The sequence below is a fragment of the Panthera uncia genome, assembly GCF_023721935.1.
Source record: "Panthera uncia isolate 11264 chromosome B3 unlocalized genomic scaffold, Puncia_PCG_1.0 HiC_scaffold_1, whole genome shotgun sequence".
NCBI lineage: Eukaryota > Metazoa > Chordata > Mammalia > Carnivora > Felidae > Panthera > Panthera uncia.
The window spans coordinates 61,696,403-61,719,997 of NW_026057582.1; the positions used below are offsets into that span (position 1 = coordinate 61,696,403).

Here is a 23,595-nt window from a genome sequence, read left to right on the forward strand (position 1 = left end):
GTGGTCAAGAATGTTCAAAATATCCATTTAAATGTTGACAGTATTATGTGACATCTGGTAATCTACTGACTTTAATTTTTTTAAAGAATTTTAATGGTGGTATTTGGAGGAATGATCATCTAATTTTAAAAAATTTGGTTTACTCTCTGTAGTATATTTTCCTTGAGGTTTATTTGATTTCTAAGTGGTTCTTAAGCACCAAATGCATATACTATTTTTGTAACAGACATTTATAATAGATCCACTTGAGTAGATATTATAACATTCTACATAAATATTTGTGAAGTTTCTCATAACTTCTACATAAATACCATTGGAAAATGAATTGTCCTTTTCCTAGGCTTGAAATGAAGGTTATGGGTTTACAGAGATTATAGAGTTCAAACTGAATTCTTTTATACTAACACTTTACTCTTTCTCCTCCTTTTTCCACTGTAGCCGGAGAAAACACCTATTTTCTCGTGATAAATTAAAGCTTTTTCTGAAGCAACACTGTGAACCACAAGATGGAGTCATTAAAATTAAGGTAATCAGAGCAGTGAAATTATTTGTTGGAAGGAAGAAGAGAGAGAAATGGGCTGTTTCATAGTTAAAACATCGCAGAAATTTTTTTTTTTTAGAAAGAGAGAACATGGGCAAAGGCAGTGGGCAGAGGGAGAGAGAGAGAGAATCCCAAACAGGCTCCATGCCCAAAACGGAGCTCAATGCAGGGCTTGATTCCACAACCATGAGATCATGACATGAGCCAAAATCAAGAGTTGGATGCTTAACCAACTGAGCCACCCAGGCACCCCAGAAATGTTATTTCAAAGTTGATTGAAAATAGTTCTTTTTTTTCGGGGCGCCTGGGTGGCGCAGTCGGTTAAGCGTCCGACTTCAGCCAGGTCACGATCTCGCGGTCCGTGAGTTCGAGCCCCGCGTCAGGCTCTGGGCTGATGGCTCGGAGCCTGGAGCCTGTTTCCGGTTCTGTGTCTCCCTCTCTCTCTGCCCCTCCCCCGTTCATGCTCTGTCTCTCTCTGTCCCAAAAATAAATTAAAAAAAAAAAAAAAAAAAAACGTTGAGAAAATAGTTCTTTTTGGGGTGCCTGGGTGGCTCAGTCGGTTAAGCAGCCGACTTCGGCTCGGGTCATGATCTCACGGTCCGTGAGTTCGAGCCCCGCGTCGGGCTCTGTGCTGACAGCTCAGAGCCTGGAGCCTGTTTCAGATTCTGTGTCTCCCTCTCTCTGACCCTCCCCCGTTCATGCTTTGTCTCTCTCTGTCTCAAAAATAAATAAACATTAAAAAAAAAAATTTTTTTAAATAAAAAAAAGAAAATAGTTCTTTTTATCTGTAGCCAATTGTTACTAATTTTCTCTCTGTTTAAGGATTAAATTCTATTTTGCAATTGCTAGAATTACTAGGTGGCTCAGGTAGTGTACTCTTTTTCCCCTTGTAAAAAAAAAAAAAATCAACCAAGACAGGTGATAATAGATGGAAAACTTAGAAAAAGAAAATGTTATAGGGGAAGGAGGCAACTATATTTTTCTAAGTGTGGTTCTGGCTTACAAAAATAAGTTCAATACACAATGGAGTACTATGTGGCAATGAGAAATATGGCCCTTTGTAGCGACGTGGATGGAACTGGAGAGTGTTATGCTAAGTGAAATAAGCCATACAGAGAAAGACAGATACCATATGGTTTCACTCTTATGTGGATCCTGAGGAACTTAACAGGAACCCATGGGGGAGTGGAAGGAAAAAAAAAAAAAGAGGTTAGAGTGGGAGAGAGCCAAAGCATAAGAGACTCTTAAAAAATGAGAACAAACTGAGGGCTGATGGGGGGTGGGAGGGAGAGGAGGGTGGGTGATGGGTACTGAAGAGGGCATCTTTTGGGATGAGCACTGGATGTTGTATGGAAACCAATTTGACAGTAAATTTCATATATTTAAAAAAAAAAACAAAAATAAGTTCAAAGAACAGATCCTACTGGATAAGAAAACAATATATATAATAAAAAGAACATCAGAGACCAATACTAAGCAGATGGGTTATATTTTATTCAGAAACATTAAAAGGGAAAAATCAAGTTTAGAAATCTCACATGTGTAACGAAAGTTAAATGGTAAAACAAAAACTAATTTTTTTAATTGAGAAATACTTTACTTATATTGGGAGAAATACTACATAAAAAAGCAGTGGGATGGGTAGAGGGATGTATGCATGTGTCAAAAATCAGCTACCGTATGATTAAGATTTGTGTAACTCATCATATGTGTTATATCAAAAGGAAATAAATGTTTAAAAAAGAATATATGAATTTACTCTGTGAAAAATAGCATTTAAGATCTCTAGAGACCAAGATAGATTATTTAACAAATAAAACTGGGACACTTGGTTAACTTTGGAAAAACAAAGTTAGATCTAACACAAAGGAGGGAAAAAAGGAAATGAAATGAAACAATTCTTAATGTTATGCATACTAAAGAGCAAGAGGAAAGAAATACCAAGGATAAGACTGATTTGAAATATAAACTTATTTAGGTTTAAAAACATCATGAGGGGCACCTGGCTGGTTTAGTCAGTTAAGCATCTGACTCTTGATTTTGGCTCAGGTCATGATCTCACCGTTCATAAGTTCGAGGCCGGCTTCAGGCTCTGTGTGAATGGTGTGGAGCCTGCTTGGGATGCTCTCTCTCCCTCTCTCTACCTCTCCCTCACTTGTGCACATGCTGTCTCTCTCTCAGAATAAATAAATAAACAAAAAAATAAGTAAATAAATAAAAATGTAATGAATGCATTTCAAGGGCAAAGTGCTAGAAGAAAACTACTTTCAGTTAATACAGTGAGGAACTCAAATCAATTAGAAAAACATAAGTACCCCAGTAGAAAAATAGACAAAATAGGCATGATCAAACTTCACAATGGATGAAATATAAAAACTTAAAAGCATAAGATAGAATCATCTGAAAAATAATTTTTTTAATGTAAGCATATTTATGTATTTGTCTTGATAATAAGAAAATGCTTAAATTGTGCTCAATCTGTGCATCATTTAAAACCACAGGTAGCCATGTTAAAAGGAAGCTTCCAAAAAGCTAATGAATCAAATACTTGTGAGAAGTGTCTAGAACAGTACCTAGCACAGGGAGGCAGTCAGCCAGTATGTGAATAGTTAGTTGTGGTATGTGTATCATAAATAGCAAGTTGACCAATTTCCCTAATTTACAAAAATCTCTTAGTATCAATTAACAAAAACAACCCAATTGGGAAAAAATGATAAAGAGCATCAGCGGTTTTTTACCAAGGAAAGTAGTCAATAAACATGAACAGAAGTTCAGCGTAATAAATACATGAAAATTAGGGGTGCCTGGGTGGCTCAATTGGTTAAGCGTCCAACTGTTGATGTCAGTGCAGGTCATGATCTGGCAGTTCATGAGTTCGAGCCCCACATCGGGCTCTGTGCTGATGGTGGAGAGCCTGCTTGGGATTCTGTCTCTGCCACTCCCCCGTTTGTGCTTTCTCTCTCTCTCAAAATAAATAAACATAAAAAAAATTGTTTTAATAAGTAAATGAAAGTTAAAGTGACAGTAAACAATTTTCTCTTTGAGTAACAAAAGATTATTAGTGGGTTTTCTAGTGTACTTGCATACATGTTGCAAGCACATATGCATACACACACACACACCCAAAGACAATAAAGTTTGATCCTGATGTGGTAAGTGTAGTCTGCTGTTAGGAGTGCTAAAAGAACACAAAGATATATTAGTTTATTGTGTATTATGTATGTATAAATAAGGAACATTGGCAATTAATGTATTAAAGCCTTTTTTTTTTTTTTAACGTTTTTATTTATTTTTGAGACAGAGAAAGACAGAGCATGAATGGGGGAGGGTCAGAGAGAGAGGGAGACACAGAATCCGAAACAGGCTCCGGGCTCTGAGCGGTCAGCACAGAGCCCGACGCGGGGCTCGAACTCACGGGCCGTGAGATCATGACCTGAGCCGAAGTCGGACGCTTAACCGACCAAGCCACCCAGGCGCCCCTTAAAGCCTATTTTGACCTTTTTTGAGCATATATATTTGAAAAGAAACCACTCATATCTTTATACGTATGGGCATTTGTATATTCAGGCGTTATATATATGGGATAGTCAACAACCATCTTAATAGACTTTAATGTAGAATCTTTAAATAGAGTCTTGATTTATTATGATGGCCAGAACTAATTGAATTTTAAATGTTAAAAGCTATGTTCTATCCACTAAGATTACAATTACTACATAGAAAATTTAATCCCCAGTTTAAGTGTTTCAGTTTTGTTAAAAATTTAAACTTTTGTATCATTTTCTTATACATTTTCTGAAAGATATTTCTATAAGTAGCATGTTTTCTTCTAGAGAAAGAAAGAATAATGATCTTGGCTGTTAGGCCAAAAGTAATCTTCAGAATTACTAATCAAAAATAAAAAGGTTAAAGTTGGACATGAATGAAAGGTGAACAGGTTCTGAAACTTTTTTGGATTTAACAGTTATCCTAGAACCACACCACTTCTGGTAGGAATGAGTTTGACTTCGGGATGCCTGGGGGGCTCAGTTGGTTAAGCATTCGACTTCGGCTCAGGTCATGATCTCACGGTTCGTGTGGGTTCGAGCCCCACATCCCGCCCTGTGCTGACAGCTCAGAGCCTGGAGCCTGCTTGGGATTCGGTGTCTCCCTCGTTGCTCCTCCCCCAGTCATGCTTTATCTCAAAAATGAATAAACATTAAAAAAAATTTTTTTTAATGTGTTTGACTTCTCTGAACTTAAACTCTGTATTGAATGTTGATAATTTTTCAGCATTTCTGCTGTCTGCCACATCAACTTTAAAATTTGATAAAAGTCTTTAAATTAAAAAAAAAAGTCTTTAAGTTATCACCCTGAATGGGGGGGGGGGGCGGGGAATCTAAAATGTACAGCAGTTAAGAAATGGTTGAGAAAAAATTTATTGGGTTGATACAGTGGGTTTTTTTAAAGATTTTATTTTTACGTAATCTCTAACATCCAAAGTGGGGCTCAAACTTACAACTCTGAGATCAAGAGTCACCTGCTTCACTGACTGAGCCAGCCCAAGCACAGTGGACTTTAAATGTTAAGTCATTGGATTATTTATTTACATAGAAAATTCCATACAAAATTAGTCAAAACAAAGCAGACTGCAAAAGATTATTATATAAATGTAATTTTGTAATGGTTTTAGAATTTAAGAAACTGTTGAAACATCCTTGTGTATTTTATGTGAAAAAGTTCTTTGCATTGTGGTTTTCCTTCTGGTAAAGCTAATTAATAATAGATCAAGTAAATCAGCTAAAATGTGTAATACTGTATATTAACACATGAAATTCTATGTCGAAATCTTTTCAACCTGGTCTTTAACAGCAGTCATACGTGACATTTTAGAGTACATCTATAAATGGTGTCCTAATTGTGTTATTATTGTACCCTATATGTTTTTTTTATGAAGGCGTCATCTCTTTCAACATATAAAATAGCAGAACAAGATTTTTCTTATTTCTTTCCTGATGATCCACCCACATTTATCTTCAGTCCTGCTAACAGAAGAAGAGGGAGACCTCCCAAACGAGTATCTATTAGCCAGGTAAGTAGAGAATGGATAAAAACTACATTGTAGCTCTTAATAAAACTATTCATAATCAAGAGCAGTGTTTGGCTCCCCTCACCCACATAGCTTTAGGAAGGAACACATTCCTTCACATACAGTGTATGTACTGTGCGTTGAAAACTACTTAGCAGTGAGGCCTGTAGAAGTCTCAAGTGTGAATTAGACATAGCTTTAATGCCACAGGGATTTTATACCAAAGTGGAAGCAAGCATATAAGCAGTTACTGAAATACAGGGAATAAATCATGGAATCAAAACATGAAGAACGTTTAAAAAATATGAAATAATAAAAATATCACACTAAACAGGTTACACACCATTATGCTCACGAGAAGTACCATAAAAATAAATCCTTTTGGGGCGCCTGGGTAGCTCAGTTGGTTGCATGACTGACTTTGGCGCAGGTCATGATCTTGCAGTTTGTGAGTTCGAGCTCCGCGTTGGCTCTGTGCTGACAGCTCAGAGCCTGAAGCCTACTTCAGATTCTGTGTCTCCCCCTCCCTCTACCCTTCCCCTGCTCATGCTCTATGTCTATCTCTCAATAGTAAATAAATGTTAAAAAAATTTTTTTTAATAAAAATAAAATAAAACCTTTTGACATTAACATTGACCACAAGAATATTTTTGACATGCATTTCTTTCATATTTGATGTCTACGCCATTTAGTTTATAAGGTACCTTAGAAAAATTTTTTGTTTTTTCTAATGCATATATTTAAGGCTGTCCTTGTAGATTACCAGTTGTTTTTCCTGGGAGGTTTTTGTACTAATTTGTAGAACTATAGAACTAACCTCATATTCTGTATGTTACTATGATTAAAGTTATTAAAGTTTTGTTAGGCTTAGAATAAAACCTCACTGTAGTATAAGGAAAGTATAATTGATGAGAGTTTTAAAAACTTTATTATTATTGTAAGAACAAGGCAGACCATCTGTCTGAAAAGTTGTGGTGTTCTATAACTAGTTTCTCTGTTTGTTTTTTTAGGAGGACAATGTTGTTAATAAACAAACAATTGCAGGTTATAAGAACAAAGCTACTAAAGAAAGAGACAAACTTTTGAAGCAAGAAGAAATGAAGTCACTGGGTGAGTTTTAACATTCTCTTCAAAAACTGTTTAGGTACAGGAAAGAATATTTCTCTTTCTTTCTGAAATGGCATATTTCTGTTATTTGGGTTTTTTTTTTTTTTTCCTTGTAAGCATAAATATTTCTTGCCCCTTAGGTATCTATAAATTTTTATGATGAATAAAACCTGTGTTCATCTCTTAAAACAATATTTCAAGGGAGAGCATATCCCCTGTTAAACCAAGCTAATGCTTAGATTAAGCACAAATTGGAGTTTCCATGGCTTACAGACTGTTTGGGGCCATTTTTTTGCTTTATAAAACAGTGCTTTCCAGACGTGACTGTACATATGAATCACTTGGGAATCTTATTAAAATGAAGATTCTGAATTAGTAGGTCTGGGTGGGAGAAGAGATTCTGCTTTTCTAAAAAGGTCATACTTTGCTCCTGGTCTTAGGACCAGGGCTTCAAAGCAGGGCTTTGAAATAGCAGGTATGTTTGTCCCTGGTCAGTAGTTTGTCTTAAATGCAGCCAACTTGCTTTCCCATTTGAATCACCTGCTGGCTCCCTCCAGCAGTTTACAACACTTCTGAGTCTACTGATCCCATTTAACCATAAATTATTTCAGGAATTCTTTTGTTACATTAAAAAATGTGTTGTTTTCTGTCTGTGAACAGTTCTAAGTTTGACCTTCTCTACAGCTTTTGAAAAGGCTAAATTAAAAAGAGAAAAAGCAGATGCCCTAGAAGCAAAGAAAAAAGAAAAGGAAGATAAAGAGAAAAAGAAGGAAGAATTGAAGAAAATTGTTGAAGAAGAGAGACTGAAGAAGAAAGAAGAAAAAGAGAGACTTAAAATTGAAAGAGAAAAGGTATTCATTCAAGTATTTTAGCTATGCTGTCTATATAATAGTATTTTACATATTTAAATTCATAGTTAATTTATAAATGCTTTTACCACTTTGATTCACATTTCTAGTTGTTCATAGAGTGCTGGATAAACACTTGTTGATTTATCTCTCTTTTGCTTTGGAAAATTTAGTAATTTAAGGTTCAACATGTAAATACATGGCCTTTACACCCTAAAGCCCCTTAAGTACAATTTTAAAGTTGATTTTCTTCATTATTTAGACTTTCTAATTTAGGGAAAATGATATGCATAAAACTTGCAAAAGTAAAATATGTGATTAGAAAAAACACAATAAGATCAAGACCCCTGGTTGGTTCAGTCAGTTAAGTGTCCAACTCTTGATTTCAGTTCAGGTCATGATCCCAGGGTTGTGGGATTGAGCCCCGTGTCAGGCTCCATACTGAGCCTGGAGCCTGCTTAAGATTCTCATTCTCTCTCTCCCTCTCCCTCTCTCTCCCTCCCTCCCCCCTTTGCTCTCTCCCCGCTCTTGCTGTTTCCAAACAAAAAAACAAAACCTGCAAATAACCAGAAAGAGTGTTCTTATTCTCCTTGAAGAATAAAGTATCTGTAAAAATAGATTGCTCAGCAAATCTCTTATAATCTTTAGTAGTAGATATTCCCTAGAGAATTCTGTAGCTGGTTTCTTCCAGAGTCAGTCAGTGTCCTTGGTTTTCTGGGATTTTTACAAGTGGCCCTAGATGATCCTGTTACACACTGTGCTCATTTAAATTGCCTGTAGTTTCTTGAACTGTTTCAAATAGGCCATTGGTTAGGATGGGGATGGAAGTATCTAATACATGTACACTCCAGAAAATTTAGAAGGGGGCACCTGGGTGGCTCAGTTGGTTAAGCATCACACTTCAGCTCAGGTCATGATCTTGAGGTTCATGAGTTCAAGCCCCATATTGGGCCATCAGGCTCTGTGATGACAGCTCGGAGCCTGGAGCCTGCTTCAGATTCTGTGTTTCCCTCTCTCTGTCCCTCCCCTGCTCGTGCTCTATCTCAAAAATAGACATCAAAAACAATTTAAAAAGGAAAGAAAAGCAACTGCACTTAAAAAAAATATTAGAAGAAAACCACTTGTAATCTAAATGGTAATGTTTAGAGGTAGCATTTTTTTTTTTTTTTTTTTTTTTGAAAGAGAGAGAACACAAGTAGGGGAGGGGCAGAAACAGAGAGGGAGGCATAGAGTCCGAAACAGACTCCAGGCTCTGAGCTTTCTGCCCAGAGCCCAGTGCATAGCTGGAACCCACGAGTTGCAAGATGATGAACTAAGCCGAAGTCAGACACCTGACTGAGCCACCCAGGTGCCCTGAGATCGCATTTTCTCCTAACACTTTGATTAATTTATTTCTAATCTTTATTCTGGGCCCTAAAAAAGAGAGATACAGCATTTATAATTTTGTATTTTTGTTTATTTAACATTATTGTAGGGCTGCTGGGTAGCTCAGTCTTAAGTGTCCAACTCTTGATTTTGGCTCCGGTCACTATCTCTCGTTTCATGAGATCAAATCCTACATTGGGCTCTGCGCTGACAGTCTGGAGCCTACTTGGGATTCTTTCTTTCTCCCCTTCTACCCCTTTCCTGCTTGCATGTGCACACATGCATATGCTCTCTCTCCCCCTTAAAATAAGTAAAAATTTTAAAAACACGTTTTTAAAAATGTTGTAAGCCTACTTTCATGCTTAAATAAATAAACTAAGGTGGAATTTTTAGTGACTGTGTAACAGTTAATCAAAGAGATACAGATGAGTGCTTTATAATTTTTGCTCATAAATGATGATACCCTGTTCAAATTTATGAATAAGAGTCTTTCCTATTTTTGGATTATGTCCCTGGATAAATTTGTAGAAGTAGAATCTTATGTCAAAGGGTAAGAACATTTTAAAAATTTTCTATACAAACATATGTGGGTATTTGTTTGCTAAACATGTGCTTATTTACATTCTTAGTTAGCAACAGTGATTGAGAACACCCATCTTATTACATCCTACAAGAATTATCTGGGGTGGGGAGTGGAAGACTTAGTACAGCAGACTATTTAAAGCACAATGAATAAGTTCTGTAACTGTCTCTAGTCACTTTATGTTAAAAATTTGGTAAGTGCACCTCTATTACCTTCAGTGGTCCTAAATTTCAAAGGAAGAGAATAATATTAACATACGTTAAACATTTATTGGAAAATAAGTATATAATGTAATAAATAAAAATTATTTATACTCTGCTTCACTGGAGACTTTTTAGGGTCATTATTTACCTTGCAGTTTCAAATACCAGAACCAAGAAGTATCAAAAGACCAAGTGAGCAAGAGAAATGGTCGGGAATAAAAGAAAAAGAAGTCCACCAACTGTGTTCTGATAATTGCTTTTACTTACTGGTCCCTCTGTGTATCCCTAAGCTGTTAGGGTTAAATGAATCTTGACAATAACAACTATATTTCAAATATAGGAGGAGGTTTTATTTTAGGTACTCTAATAATTTGTTACTTTACTTTGTCAGGATTTAATTGATTTGAAATAGGAGAGCTGCTGTAGGCAGAGTCAGATTGAATTAATATTTATCCAGGAGCTACTATGTGTGAGACATTTTCCATCTTTATAGCAGTTGTTTTGGCAGGTGTTGTTTTGATCAGTGGTTCTAACACTTTAGCATGCATCAGAATCACCAGAAAGATTTAATGAAAACACCAACTGTTGGGGCACCTGAGTGGCTCAGTCTGTTGAGTGTCCGACTTTGGCTCAGGTCATGATCCCACTGTTCATGGGTTCAGGCCCCATGTCGGGCTCTGTGTTGATGGCTTGGAGCCTGGAGCCTGCTTTGGATTCTGTGTCTACCTCTAGCTCTGCCCCTCCCCGACGTGCGTGCGTGCGTGCGTGCTCTCTCTCTCAAAAATGAATAAACATTTAAAAAGTGAAAAACACACAAACAAACAAAATCAACTCTTGGTCCCAACCCCAGAATTCCTTGTTCAGTAGGTATGGGATGGGGCCCAGCTATTTGTAATTCTTACAAGTTCTCAGGTGATAATGATGCTGCTTTACAAGGTTCTTAGAAGCGGGGTGCCTGGGTGGCTCAGTTGGTTGAATGTCCGACTTCGGCTCAGGTCATGATCTTGGGGTTTGTGAGCTCGAGCCCCGCATCAGGCTGTGTGCTAACAGCTTGGAGCCTGGAGCTGCTTTGGATTCTGTGTCTTCCTCTCTCTTTGCCCCTCACCTGCTTGCAGTCGCTCTCTCTCTCTTAAAAATAAATAAACATTAAAAAAAGTTTTTTAAAAAGCCAAAGTTCTTATAAGAAACTTATGAACCTTTTGTTTTAGGAAAGAGAAAAATTACGTGAAGAAAAACGAAAATATATGGAATACTTAAAACAGTGGAGTAAACCTAGAGAAGATATGGAATGTGACGATCTTAAGGTATAAGTATGTTATGTGATGTTTCACACCCATGCTCTGTGTGCCCTATGTGGCTTTGCTGATGAAATTTTTCTTTCATAGTGGCTTCTTCATATTTAAGAGGAATAGCCAATTAAACAAATGCTATATTTAGAGTTCCAAAACAGCATTATTAGTATTTTGTAACAAACTTTGATAATGCTTCTTATTCCGCAGACTTAATGGGTCATTTGTGTGATCGTTGATAATCCAGTATTATCATTCATCTCAGTTTATAAAGAACCATTTCTAAGTTCAGTAGACAGTGGATTAATTCTATTCTATATCCTAAGGAAATCCTGCATTGAAGATAATATTGGCACAGCTAATGCCTTGATCTCAGAATCTTAGGTTAAAAGTCCCTCTTAACTAGAAAATGTAGTGAGAAATATACTTTAGCCCAAAGTTGTTCTTAGTTCAATAAAGAAAAAAGTCCCTAGTGACTGTGATTTAATAAAGCTGGAATAAGGCCAAGACGCACATCATTTAAAAAGTTCCAGGGCGCCTGGGTGTCTCGGTCATGATCTCACAGTTTCGTGGGTTTGAGCCCCACATCAGGCTCTGTGCTGACAACGTGAAGCCTACTTGGGATTCTCTCTCTCTGCCCCTTCCCCACTGACACTGTCTGTGTCTCTCTCAAAAATAAACTTGTAAAACAATTTTTAAGAAGTTCCAAAGGTGATTGTAATAAACATCTAGGGTTGAGAACCACTAGTCTACATGAAATAAATCTTACTAGGTAAAGAGTATGTATCTATCTATTATAATTTTCTGTAATTGGCTCAAATAGTTATATAAATTATTTGATCTTTCAGGAACTTCCAGAACCAACTCCAGTGAAGACTAGACTACCTCCTGAAATCTTTGGTGATGCTCTGATGGTTCTGGAGTTTCTTAATGCTTTTGGGGAACTTTTTGATCTTCAAGATGAGTTTCCTGAGGGAGTTACCCTAGGCAAGTGCAATTGCTGTGTTACAGTTCACCCTAAAATTAGTGGCTTAAAGTAATAAATTATTATCTCTCAAAATTCTGTGGTCACTGGACTTAGCTGTCCAACCCTTTCTTGGAGTCTCTCATGTGGTTACAGAGAGTGACTGGGACTGGAGTCCTCTGAAGGCTTACCTGGCTGGATGGTCAAGATAGCTTCCTCACACACATGCCTGGTACTCAGTGCTCCTCCATGTGGCATCCCACTCCGTCAGAGTAGCCTACACTTGTTATGTGGCAGCTAAGGACTCCAAGAAGAAGAGAACAGAAACTGCCAGCCTTCTTAAAGGCTAGGCCTGGAACTGGCAAGCCTTGTTTCTGTCATAGTCCATTGGTCAGGCCTGCTGGGATTCAAGGGAGTGGAGGAATAGACTCCTTGAGGGTATCATGGTTTATGTTAAGTGTAGGGAAAGATGTTAAGTGTAGGGAAGGAAGGAATTGACATCAGCCATATTTTAAGATAAGTTATGCCTGCCTTTGATTTGTGGTTCTGTATTGACTCTGTACTTTTACTTTGTGTAAACATTATAAGAACTGCATTAATTGAGGAGGGCTTTGGATCCCATTTTGGCCTTTGAATTGTCAAATACCAAAATAGTTTTCTTAAAATAGAGACCCTCAAAGACAGAATTATAATGCCACTCTTATTTTAAGAAGAGTATATTTTTCAGGAGGGCTTTTACATTCCCTCAATTTCTCTTTATGAGCTGGGTGAGGCATGCATCATGTGCCTCAGAGATCAAGGTCTAAACAATACTGGTTTAGGTAAGATAAATTAGATAAACAGTTGTGACTTGGATACAACATTAGGATCATAAAAAAATTTAGATTTTAAAATTTTAAATAAATGATTACATCTAATACTAATGATTACCTCTCCTATGCACTGTTTGGTAAACGGTAATGTCCCACATAGCTCCTGAGAGCAGCGAGGCAACAGTAACAAATCTTTGCGTTGTTACTCAAATTAGAATAAAATTATAATTTTTAATCTGTGCCTTAATTTGCACCTGAAGTTTAAACTTAAGGTGAGATATTGTATTGATTTGCTGAGGCTGACTTGACTTTCTTGAATATGCTGATTTTTGGCTTAATGGTTTTATTTTATTGTAATCATTATAAATTGTTTTTAGACTTTGCCTTGGATAATACTCTACTTTGATAAATGGACACTTAAAAAAATAATTGCACAGGCTGTTGTCGATTAAAATGTTTATTGTTCCAATGGAGTTGTTTTTTCAGTGCATGAACAGAACTTTAAATTCATTTTAAACATTTTATTCACAGAAGTATTAGAGGAAGCTCTTGTAGGAAATGACAGTGAAGGCCCACTATGTGAATTGCTTTTTTTCTTCCTGACTGCCATCTTCCAGGCGATAGCTGAAGAAGAAGAGGAAGTAGCCAAAGAGCAAATAACAGATGCAGACACCAAAGGTCAGAATTCAGTATTCTTGTTGATTGATAGTAGCTCTGTAGCTTTGAAACTGATTTTTAAAGGTTATTTTAAGATTAACCTCGCTTTTACAGTTCTAAAATATAGCTGTCCAAGTTACCCAATTCCTGAGTCATATACTAACAATACATTATCAGTTGTTTTATAAAAACTTTGTTTTAATGTATCCTGTTTCTGGGGCGCCTGGGTGGCTCAGTCAGCTAATGTATCCTGTTTCTGATGACCTTAAAATATCTACCTCTGCCCCCAATCGGTCTTGCTTTTTATTCTTTTAGATTTCTCCTATGATTTAGGAACATTACGGATTTCATTGACCAGTATCTGTAATTGCAAGAGATTCTGCTAAATGGCACTGATTTCTTTGCCTCCACCTAAGGAAATACTTTAATTATTGTTATCAGTACTTTAAGTTGAAAATACTGTTGCTGATTTCATTTGAGACATGAAAGTTTTTAGATGAGAGTTAAGTAAAATTTAGTTTTTATTTCACCAACAGTTTGAACTAGAAATTTTGCTGTTTAAATGCTATGCACTTAAATATCTAGGGTCAGCATGTGGTACATATTAACGTAGGAATAATTCTTAGAGAAACCCTTTTTTATTTTTAAAATGGAGTATGTTCACTATTTTGTTTAGGACTTCATCAGAGGAATTGTTAAGCATTTGTATGATTTGGCTTCCTGAATTACACTCTTCATGAACTTTGCCATATCACATAAGACATTGTTTAAAATATCTATAAACTATTTTAGGGTATTGCATAAAAATTCACAATAAGATAATTTTGGGGAGACATTTTGATAGCAGTCTTGATACAAAAAGATGGGACATTCTTCCATTCAGATAGTATTGTTGACCTTAGATAATTTGAGCTCATTTTTTAATGCCTGATTCATGAAGCAACAGGATCATCAATATGCATCCAGTGTTAGTTTTGTTTTTCTTTTACAGCCTAAGTTCAAGCAAAATATTTTCTCTAACTTGAGTGCTAATCACCATGTGTCCCTTATCAAGGTCATTTTAACAATGCTGTCCCCTTTATCATCTCAGATGACTTAGTCAATAAAATGAGACTCTACTAAGGGGAAGATAGAAGGGCAAACAATTCATAAAAATCTAAAGATTTTTCTAACATAACCAGTACCAGCACTAAAGATGGATTATCTAAGACAAAAAATGTAGCAAATACTCATTCTTTTAGCCACTAGATTGTCTTAAGGACCAATAATATCACAGGGCTATTGACCAAGTTCTGACCTTAATACAAGGTGTAAGTCTGTATTTAACGCAGGATTTGAAGCAGGTGAATTTTGTAGTTTTGTACTGATGGGAAAAAGTGGGGTGACAAGGAAATTATGTTGGAAAATCAGCTAGTGTAAAGAAAAAAATGTATATAGATATTGGTGTTTGTATTGCCATTGTATTTTCTTTCCATGATTTGTTTGATCTGTAATTTTTATAACTCTAGTCCTGTACAGGATTGCAGATAAATACTAATACAAATTAATAATTTGTATTAAATAATACAAGAATAAGTATTAAAAGAATACTTATTATACCCCAGAATAAGTATTGGCCATTAAATAAAGGTTTTAATGCACCTTTTGAAGATATTTATTTAAATGTTAGGGAGCGGAAAAAACATGCTTTGGAATTTTAACACCCTTGTCTACTTCCTGTTGTATTGGCTACATTTTATATAATTATTACAGTTTCAGTAAGTACCCTAGGCTGTTCTCCCGGGTATTTTCCACATGTCCTCCTATCTCTGTAACAAAAAAGCTTTTCCACAGTTCTCCTGAAAACAAGTGACATAAGATACTGTATATGCATTATTTCATTTAATTCTCATACCCCCTTGTGGTATAGATAGGTATAATAGGCAGATCATTATTAATTATTTTCTGCCTTTACTTATAAAGAAATTTAGTCTTAAGGAGTTTAATTAACTTGCCCAAAGACACATGGCTAATAAGAAAGTGATGGGATAGAGATTCAGGAAGTCTGCTCTGAAGCCTCAAAATGCCTATACTATATTGCTTCATGATATGGCAGAGATGTTGAAAATTTGAATATTTGTTTCCCTAGCATTGCCTATAAAATTATCTGTCTTCAAAAAGATTTAAATCCTTTGGCCTTTAGGCTCCCTGTTTTTATGTCAAATCTTGGAAATTTGGGCAATTTTTAAAATCTTACATTAAAATTTTCAATTCCTCTCTTTAGTCTTACATCATGAACTTGGAAGCCCTTCAAAGTATGGGAACAAGAGCATCCTCCTTACATAGCATAGTTTTGTGTATTTGCTAAGATATCATTGTTTAGTGTTGGAATTGTAGATTCTAGATTACTCTGATGATAAATGTAACTTTAAGATAATCATAACAGACACAGTTCAGCTGTACAGTTGAGCCTTGAAGAACACAGGGGTTAGGAATGACAGCTCTCCCCACCCCTAGCTGAAAAATGCACATATAACTTTTGGCTGCCCCCCAAATTTAACTACTAATAGCCTACTGTTGACTGGCAGCCTTACTGATAATAGAAACAGTTCATCAATACATGTTTTGTATATTATATGTATTAAATGCTGTGTTCTTATAATAAAGTAAGGTGGAAAAAAGAAAATGTTATAGAGAAAATACATTTATAGTACTGTTCTATAAAAATCCACTTATAAGTGGCCCCACAGAATTCAAACACACGTTGTTCAAGGGTCAACTGTATTCTCTTGGCATGATATACCCAACTGACTGTCTCTAAGCAAATCCTAGAGTAATAATACAGTTTCTTGAGAGTGTCATTTGGCAAATAATTGAGTTAAAGAATACATTTTACTTTTTTTTAAGTAGGCTCCATGCCCAACATGGGGCTCGAACTCACAACCCTGAGATTAAGAGTCACGTGCTTTACCGACTGAGCCAGCCAGGCACCCCTACATATTTTAACATGTTACGTGAACACAATTAAAAGTAAACTGTTGGGGCGCCTGGATGGCTCAGTCCGTTAAGCGTCTGACTTCAGCTCAGGTCATGATCTCCCAGGTCTGATGGTCTCACAGTTCATGAGTTCCAGCCCTGCTTCGGGCTCTGTGCTGACAGCTCAGAGCCTGGAGCCTGCTTCAGGTTCTGTGTCTCCCCCTCTCTCTGCCCTTCCCCTGCTCGCGCTCTGTGTGTGTGTGTGTGTGTGTGTGTGTGTGTGTGTGTGTGTGTGTCTCTCTCCCCCCCCTTCTCTCTCTCTCAAAAAAATAAACACTAAAAATAATAAAAATTTTTTAATCAAAAAAAGGTAATCTGTCATGTTTTTGGTTGTTCATTTCCTAAGGCCTTTATAACTTTGTCCTAGGATATTAAAACTGACTACAGATAAAATAGGTTGAACATGGTAATTGCTGCAAAGGAAGAGGATCAGTTCACTTTTACTGGGACTGTTATTAATTTTAGAGTGCCTATTAATTTTGTTTGACTTTACATGTAAAATGAAAATTGAGGAAGTTTTAGCTCTTGTATTTCTCTGGTAAGGAAGATTATAATGTCTCATTTGGACTGGATTCTTGGCCTGGTAGGAGTAACTTCTGCATATTTGCAATGTTTAGTCAAGTAACTTCTCCTGTGTGGCATTGTCTATGCTTTAATGCCATGAAATTGTCAATGATTGTAATCAAACATGATCCCAGAGTTGCCTTTTTCCTTTTAGTAAAGGACAGCAATTCTGTTCTCTGAGGTTCATTTTGTCAGCTTGTGAATTTTTGGAAGGAAAACATAGTAGAAAGATAAGGAGCCACAGACAGTTTAGCCCAGTGATTTTTAACTCTAACCCATGGAATACTATGAGTTGTACAGGGATTCCTTGGTGCCACTGCAGGAGAGTTGGAAAAGATGAATGGGCAGGATTATCATCTCCATACCCACTTAACAAAGGAACTTTTATCTCTTTTCTATTGGATTCCCCAAGAAATATTTGAAGAATTTAAAAACCATTGATCTAGATTCACTCCTTTAGGAAAAATGAAGGCAATTAAGTGACTTGTGTAAAGGTTCTGTAACTAGGAACTAGGGGACTGGCAGAGCCAAGACTAGAATATATATGATCTGACTCAGTCTGAAGCTGTGCCCACTGTACTATGATATAACAAGAGGTTTTTGTAAGCTTAGAGTTTTTTCATAGTTGACACTTTAAATTTTTTTATCAACAATGTATTATAATTAGGAATAATTGCATATGCTAATACTTTAAATACATTTGTGCTAGTAGATTTACTGTAGTCCTATTTGTAAGCTAGGGATGGTTTTCAAAGTTAAAGCAATTTACTTAGAAAATACAGGGAAATCTCCCTGTGGTTTCTTAGATTGCAGAGTTTTCAAAATATAGGAAATTTAATGAAGAGGATAAATCAATGGTTAAGTGACAGTAGTACTATCTTTAACTTGTTTTCGTTCTTTTTCTGTGCTGGTTTTTGATGATCACAAACCATACTTTGTTATGATTCAATCCTAAAATATTTATTAAAGATTGGGGATCTTCAAGTAGATTCTGATTTTCAAAGTAGAGTTTTCTAAAGTTGTATTGAGTGAGGAGATTTGTTTTTAATTCTAAAGTGCATTTTACCATGTTTTTTGGAATGTGTATGTGCACCTTGTTGGTAACTTGGAAATTGTCTTCTCTGTGTTAACTAAGGAAGATATTAGTGTGCAGTACATGTCTTAGGATTTATAGTCTGAGGTGGACATGAGGCGGGATGTGAATGATGCTTGTTTTACCTAGTGTTGGCTCTTTTGAGGTTCCTGAATGTTAAGCTGTTTGCTGTTTCTTTCATCATTTTAAAAGGGCATTATTCCCAAATATTCCAGCTTTGATCTGCACTAGAATAAAGTATTTATTTCCTTAAAGATTTAACAGAGGCTTTGGATGAAGATGCAGACCCCACAAAATCTGCACTGTCTGCAGTTGCATCTTTGGCAGCTGCATGGCCGCAGTTGCACCAGGGTATGTGTGGGTTTTATTTATTTTTAATTGGATTTTTATTGATAATTTTATTAAGGTGCATTTTACATTGCTAAGGATTCCTTGCTTATATGCTAAATGACTGTTTCATTTTTTAACAACTATAGGCTGCAGTTTGAAAAGCTTGGATCTTGATAGCTGCACTCTGTCTGAAATCCTCAGACTCCACATCTTAGCTTCAGGTGCTGATGTAACGTCAGCAAATGCAAAGTACAGATACCAGAAACGAGGAGGATTTGATGCTACAGATGATGCCTGTATGGAACTTCGTTTGAGCAATCCCAGTCTAGTGAAGAAACTGTCAAGCACTTCAGTATATGATTTGACACCAGGTAAACTTTGCAAGTTGGAGTTTGTATAACCTGCCTCCTTCCTACCTTCTTTTATCTCTTTAGGCCAGAAAACTAGGTGCTGATGAGAAATTTTAGATGATACCAGTTTTAAAAGAAAGAGCAGTCTTAAAAAAATTGTTGGACTACAAATAGTGACCCAGATGGAAACTACTGTTGTTTTCCTACTAGCTTTAACTATTTCTGATTTTCTTTTCTTTTTTATTTGGATTTTCCTGGTGGCTAATCTACTACATCTACTAAATTTAGAAGGATAAGTGACAATTAGCTGGCTTTCACTTTTATTTATCAGTATATCAGAAATTTAAGCCGGAGCAGCTAAATTGTAACATTTGCTTGAATAGTGTTTGAGGTATGAGAAATGGTGTATGAAGGTGAAGTTTCTTTTCACTTCCTTTTTTAAATAAAAAATTACAGTGTACAAACATACCGACTTTAATATGATTATTTATCATAAGAGACTCTTAAAAACTGAGAACAAACTGAGGGTTGATGGGGGGTGGGAGGGAAGAGAGGGTAGGTGATGGGTATTGAAGAGGGCATCTTTTGGGATGAGCACTGGGTGTTGTATGGAAACCAATTTGACAATAAATTTCACACACAAAAAAATAATAATATGCTTATTTCAGAGAACATCTAATAAAAGAGTGCATTCATTCCTAACATTCATATAGTTTTTATAATTTATGGTGGGGTTTTTTTTGTGCAGTATTTTCAGAGTAGCAATTTGCCTGTTGCCATTTTTTAAAAATCCATGTGGTTATAATTTAGACTTTATTTGAACTTCATAAATGAGCCCAAAAATTAAAACTTGAAAAAAATTGTCATTAGAAAATTTTTCATGTATATTTAACTGGTATATAAAGTAGTTACTAGTATTTGAAATGCCTTGCATATTACATAACTATTATTAACTATTAATTTGGACTCAGTTGCTTTTTCTGAAGACATGCCATTGGCATGTTTGATCTTGAGATTTTTTTCCTATTTTTTTAAGCATTTTCACATTGAGCCACAAATTAAGATTTTTCAAACAATTCCGTTTTGTCATTGATGATACAGAATTTATTTACCAATTTTTGACAGGAGAAAAAATGAAGATACTTCATGCTCTCTGTGGGAAACTACTGACCCTAGTTTCTACTAGGGATTTCATTGAAGATTATGTTGATATATTACGACAGGCAAAGCAGGAGTTCCGGGAATTAAAAGCAGAACAACATCGGAAAGAGAGGGAAGAAGCAGCTGCTAGGTGAGAGATGATTATAGTCAGTTGTGCCAATGAAGGCTGCTTATTCCTTTATATCTAAAACCGTACTTGACAATGGGCTGTAATATGACCTTGGCTCACACTGGTGTTTGATGGCTTACCTAAGAGGTTATGAATGAATACTACCTTACGGTTTTGTGATAACATTTGGATCACTTTCCATAATTTTATGGTTGAAGACAAGATGCTAAAAGTTGAAATTATCTTCCATCAAATAGACTGTAGTATTTTATTTTAACTTTCAGAATTCGCAAAAGGAAGGAGGAAAAACTGAAGGAACAAGAACAAAAAATGAAAGAGAAACAAGAGAAACTGAAGGAAGATGAGCAAAGAAATTCAGCCGTAGATATATCTGTTGGGTATGGTTTGAATTACACTGCTTATTCTTACATAAGAACAAAAATCAGCACTTTAAACTCTAAAATGCTTTCAAAAGTTTTAAAAGCTTTCTAGTTTCTTATTCATAGGTACATAACAATTGTGCCAATGGGCCTGTAGCCTTTTTTTAACTAGTAATGTATTAATAGTGGTATCTCCCATCTCCATCACCATCACCGTTGTGCATTATGTTTCACAAAGCTCCTCTGAGTTTATTGAGGAGTGGGGATGAACTTGGAGGTTTTAATAGATGGTATAGGGAGAAGATGAAAGCCCCTTAAGTAATTTAGTGACTTAGGTACTCTTTTTCATTTGAAAATATTTGGGGTGATAATTGGCTATGAAGACAAGTGGGAATTTTTTCATATTGTACATGGCAAACTGTATTCAAATTTACCAGAATTTTTTTTATAAAATTTGCAAAGGAAGGCTCCAAAAATCTCAGTATTCCAAAATTAATGTATTGACTTTTAGTTATACTTTCATATAGAAATACCTGTAAGTCACAAACTTGCAACAGCTGTATTTTATATGGCCATCAACAATACTTTAAGAAATAGAATTTAGCTTAGCTTAGGAAAGTTAATCTGATACCTAAATAACAAGCAATCAAAGAAAAAAACATACTTCGATTTCATCAAAGTTAAAAACTTTCATGCTTCAAAGAGCACTGTCAAGAAAGTAGAAAGAGGTGTCTAGGTGGCTCAGTTGGTTGCACGTCCGACTCTTGACTTCAGCTTCTATCATGATCCCAGGATTGTGGGATCAAGTCCTGTGTCAGGCTCTGCACTGGGTGTGGAGCCTGCTTGGGATTTGCTCTCTCTGCCTCTCTCCCCTGCTTGCACCCATGTGCACTCTCTCTCTCTCTAAGGGGGGAAAAAAAAGTAAAAAGACAGCTCAGTAGATGGGAAAAAATATTTGCAAATCATATCTCTAATAATGGTATAATATCCAGGGATGCCTAGATGGCTCAGTTAAGCATCCAACTTCAGCTCAGGTCATGATCTCATGGTTTGTGGGTTTGAGCCCCACGTCTAGCTGTGTGCTGACAGCTCACAGCCTGGAACCTGCTTCGGATTCTATGTGTGTGTGTGTGTGTCTCTCTCTCTCTGCCCCTCCTCTGCTTGCACTCTGTCTCTCTCTCTCTCTCTCTCTGTCTCTCTGTTTCAAAAGTAAACAAACATTAAAAGTAATATAATAATAATAATAATGGCATAATATCCAGAATATGTAAAGAACTCATACAACTCAACAATAAAAGAACAACCGGTTTAAAAAATGGGAAAAGGATTTTAATAGGCATTTCTCTAAAGAAGATATACAAGAAGCACAGAAGATATTCAACATCTTTAGTCATTAGGGAAACACACATCGAATTCACAATGAGATATTACCTCATACTCACTAGGATGGCTGTAATCCAATGAAGGGACAATAAGAAGTGTTGGTGAGACTGTGGAGAAATCGGAACTCTCATGCATTGCAGGTGGAGATGTAAAATGGTGCGGCTGCTCTGGATAAATTTGGCAGTCCCTCAAACAGTTAAAACATTTGTTGCCATATGACCCAGCGATTCCACTCCTAGGTATATACTCAGAGAATTAAGAGCATACGTTCGCCCAGAAATCGATATACAAAAGTTCATAGCATCATTATTCTCAATAGCCAAAGAAATGGAAATAACCCGAATGTCCATCAGTTGACGAATGGTTAAACAAAACGATGTATTTCTTCAGTGGTATGTCCATATAGCAGAAGGTTATTCAGCAATAAAGAAGAATAGAATTCTCATACATGCTACAATGTAGATAAACTTTGAAAACGGTGCTGAGTAAAAGAAACCAGTCATAAAAGACCATGTGTTGTATGATCTCATTTATATAAGTAGTCCGGAATGGGCAAATACACAGCAAAAAGTAGATGAGTGAGTACCAGGACAGTGGGGAAGAGGAAATGGAAAGTGACTACTAATGGCTATAGGCTTTTTCTTTGGGGATGATGATACTGTTCTAGAATTAGATGGGTGTAATGATTGCACAACCTTGTAATATACTAAAAACCACTGAATTTGTATACTTTAAAATGGTGGTTTTAGGGTATGTGTGTTATATCTCAGTTTTTTTCACATTTTATAAACCCTTTCCAGTTTTATTGAGATATAAGTGACTTATAACATTGTATTAATCATTTAGGGTATACGACATAATGATTTGATATATGCATATGTTGCAAAATAATTACCAGAATACGTTGAGTTACTATTCATCACCTGAATTTTTTCTTTCTGATATCTTAATTTAAAAACAAAAGAAGAGCACCTGGGTGGCTCAGTTGGTTAAGCGTCCAACTTCGGCTCAGGTCATGATCTCACGGTTGGTGGGATCGAGCCCTGTATTGGGCTCACTGCTGTCAGCACAGAGCCTACTTCAGATCTTCTATCTCCTCTCTCTCTGTTCCTCCCCTGCTGGTTCTCTCTCTCTGTCCCTCTTTCTCAAAAATAAACAAACTTCCAAGAAATAAAAATAAACATGTTACAGATTCCACCATTTCATATATTTTTATACTCATCTAGCCTTGCCTCATTTACATTATCCCTCTGGCTCCTAAACACATTTGAGTTTGCAAACCTTGCTTTGGATAAAGACCATAAATGGTGGAACTTATTGGGGCGCCTGGGTGGCTCAGTCGGCATCCAACTCTTGATTTTGGCTCAGGTCAGGATCTCACAGTTCAGTTCGTGAGCTCTGCATTGACAGTAGAAAGGCTGCTTGGGATTTTCTCTGCCCCTCCCCCGCTTGTGTTCAGACACACACTCTCTCTCTCTCTGAATAAATAAAATATGGTGGAACTTATTTCAAGGTTCATACAATTTTAAACTTAAAAAAAATTTTTTTTAATGTTTATTTATTTTTGAGAGAGAGAGAGCAGGAACAGGGGAGGGGCAGAGAGAGAGGGAGACACAGAATCCGAAGCAGGCTTCAGGCTCCGAGCTGTCAGCACAGAACTGGACGCGGGGCTCAAACCCACAAACCGTGAGATCATGACCTAAGTCAAAGTCAGACGCTTAACCAACTGAGCCACCAGCTGCCCCATACAATTTCAATTTTAATTTGGATAGT

The 23,595-nt window shown here is 36.4% G+C and overlaps 1 protein-coding gene across 3 annotated transcripts in view; it reads left to right on the forward strand.

Annotated features, from left to right (window-relative positions):
• BAZ1A (bromodomain adjacent to zinc finger domain 1A) overlaps nucleotides 1-23,595 on the forward strand; it is a 93,653-nt gene that overhangs the window by 44,541 nt on the left and 25,517 nt on the right. Inside the window, exons 5-15 of one of the 3 annotated variants that reach the window (XM_049612908.1) lie at nucleotides 439-526; nucleotides 5,478-5,612; nucleotides 6,620-6,719; nucleotides 7,401-7,567; nucleotides 10,924-11,019; nucleotides 11,853-11,991; nucleotides 13,312-13,458; nucleotides 18,365-18,460; nucleotides 18,586-18,810; nucleotides 19,915-20,080; nucleotides 20,344-20,457. In XM_049612908.1, the coding sequence (XP_049468865.1) occupies nucleotides 439-526; nucleotides 5,478-5,612; nucleotides 6,620-6,719; nucleotides 7,401-7,567; nucleotides 10,924-11,019; nucleotides 11,853-11,991; nucleotides 13,312-13,458; nucleotides 18,365-18,460; nucleotides 18,586-18,810; nucleotides 19,915-20,080; nucleotides 20,344-20,457 (1,473 nt within the window). Of the gene's footprint in view, nucleotides 1-438; nucleotides 527-5,477; nucleotides 5,613-6,619; nucleotides 6,720-7,376; nucleotides 7,568-10,923; nucleotides 11,020-11,852; nucleotides 11,992-13,311; nucleotides 13,459-18,364; nucleotides 18,461-18,585; nucleotides 18,811-19,914; nucleotides 20,081-20,343; nucleotides 20,458-23,595 lie in introns of all 3 variants that reach the window. The other 2 variants (XM_049612907.1, XM_049612906.1) reach the window with 2 other exon arrangements.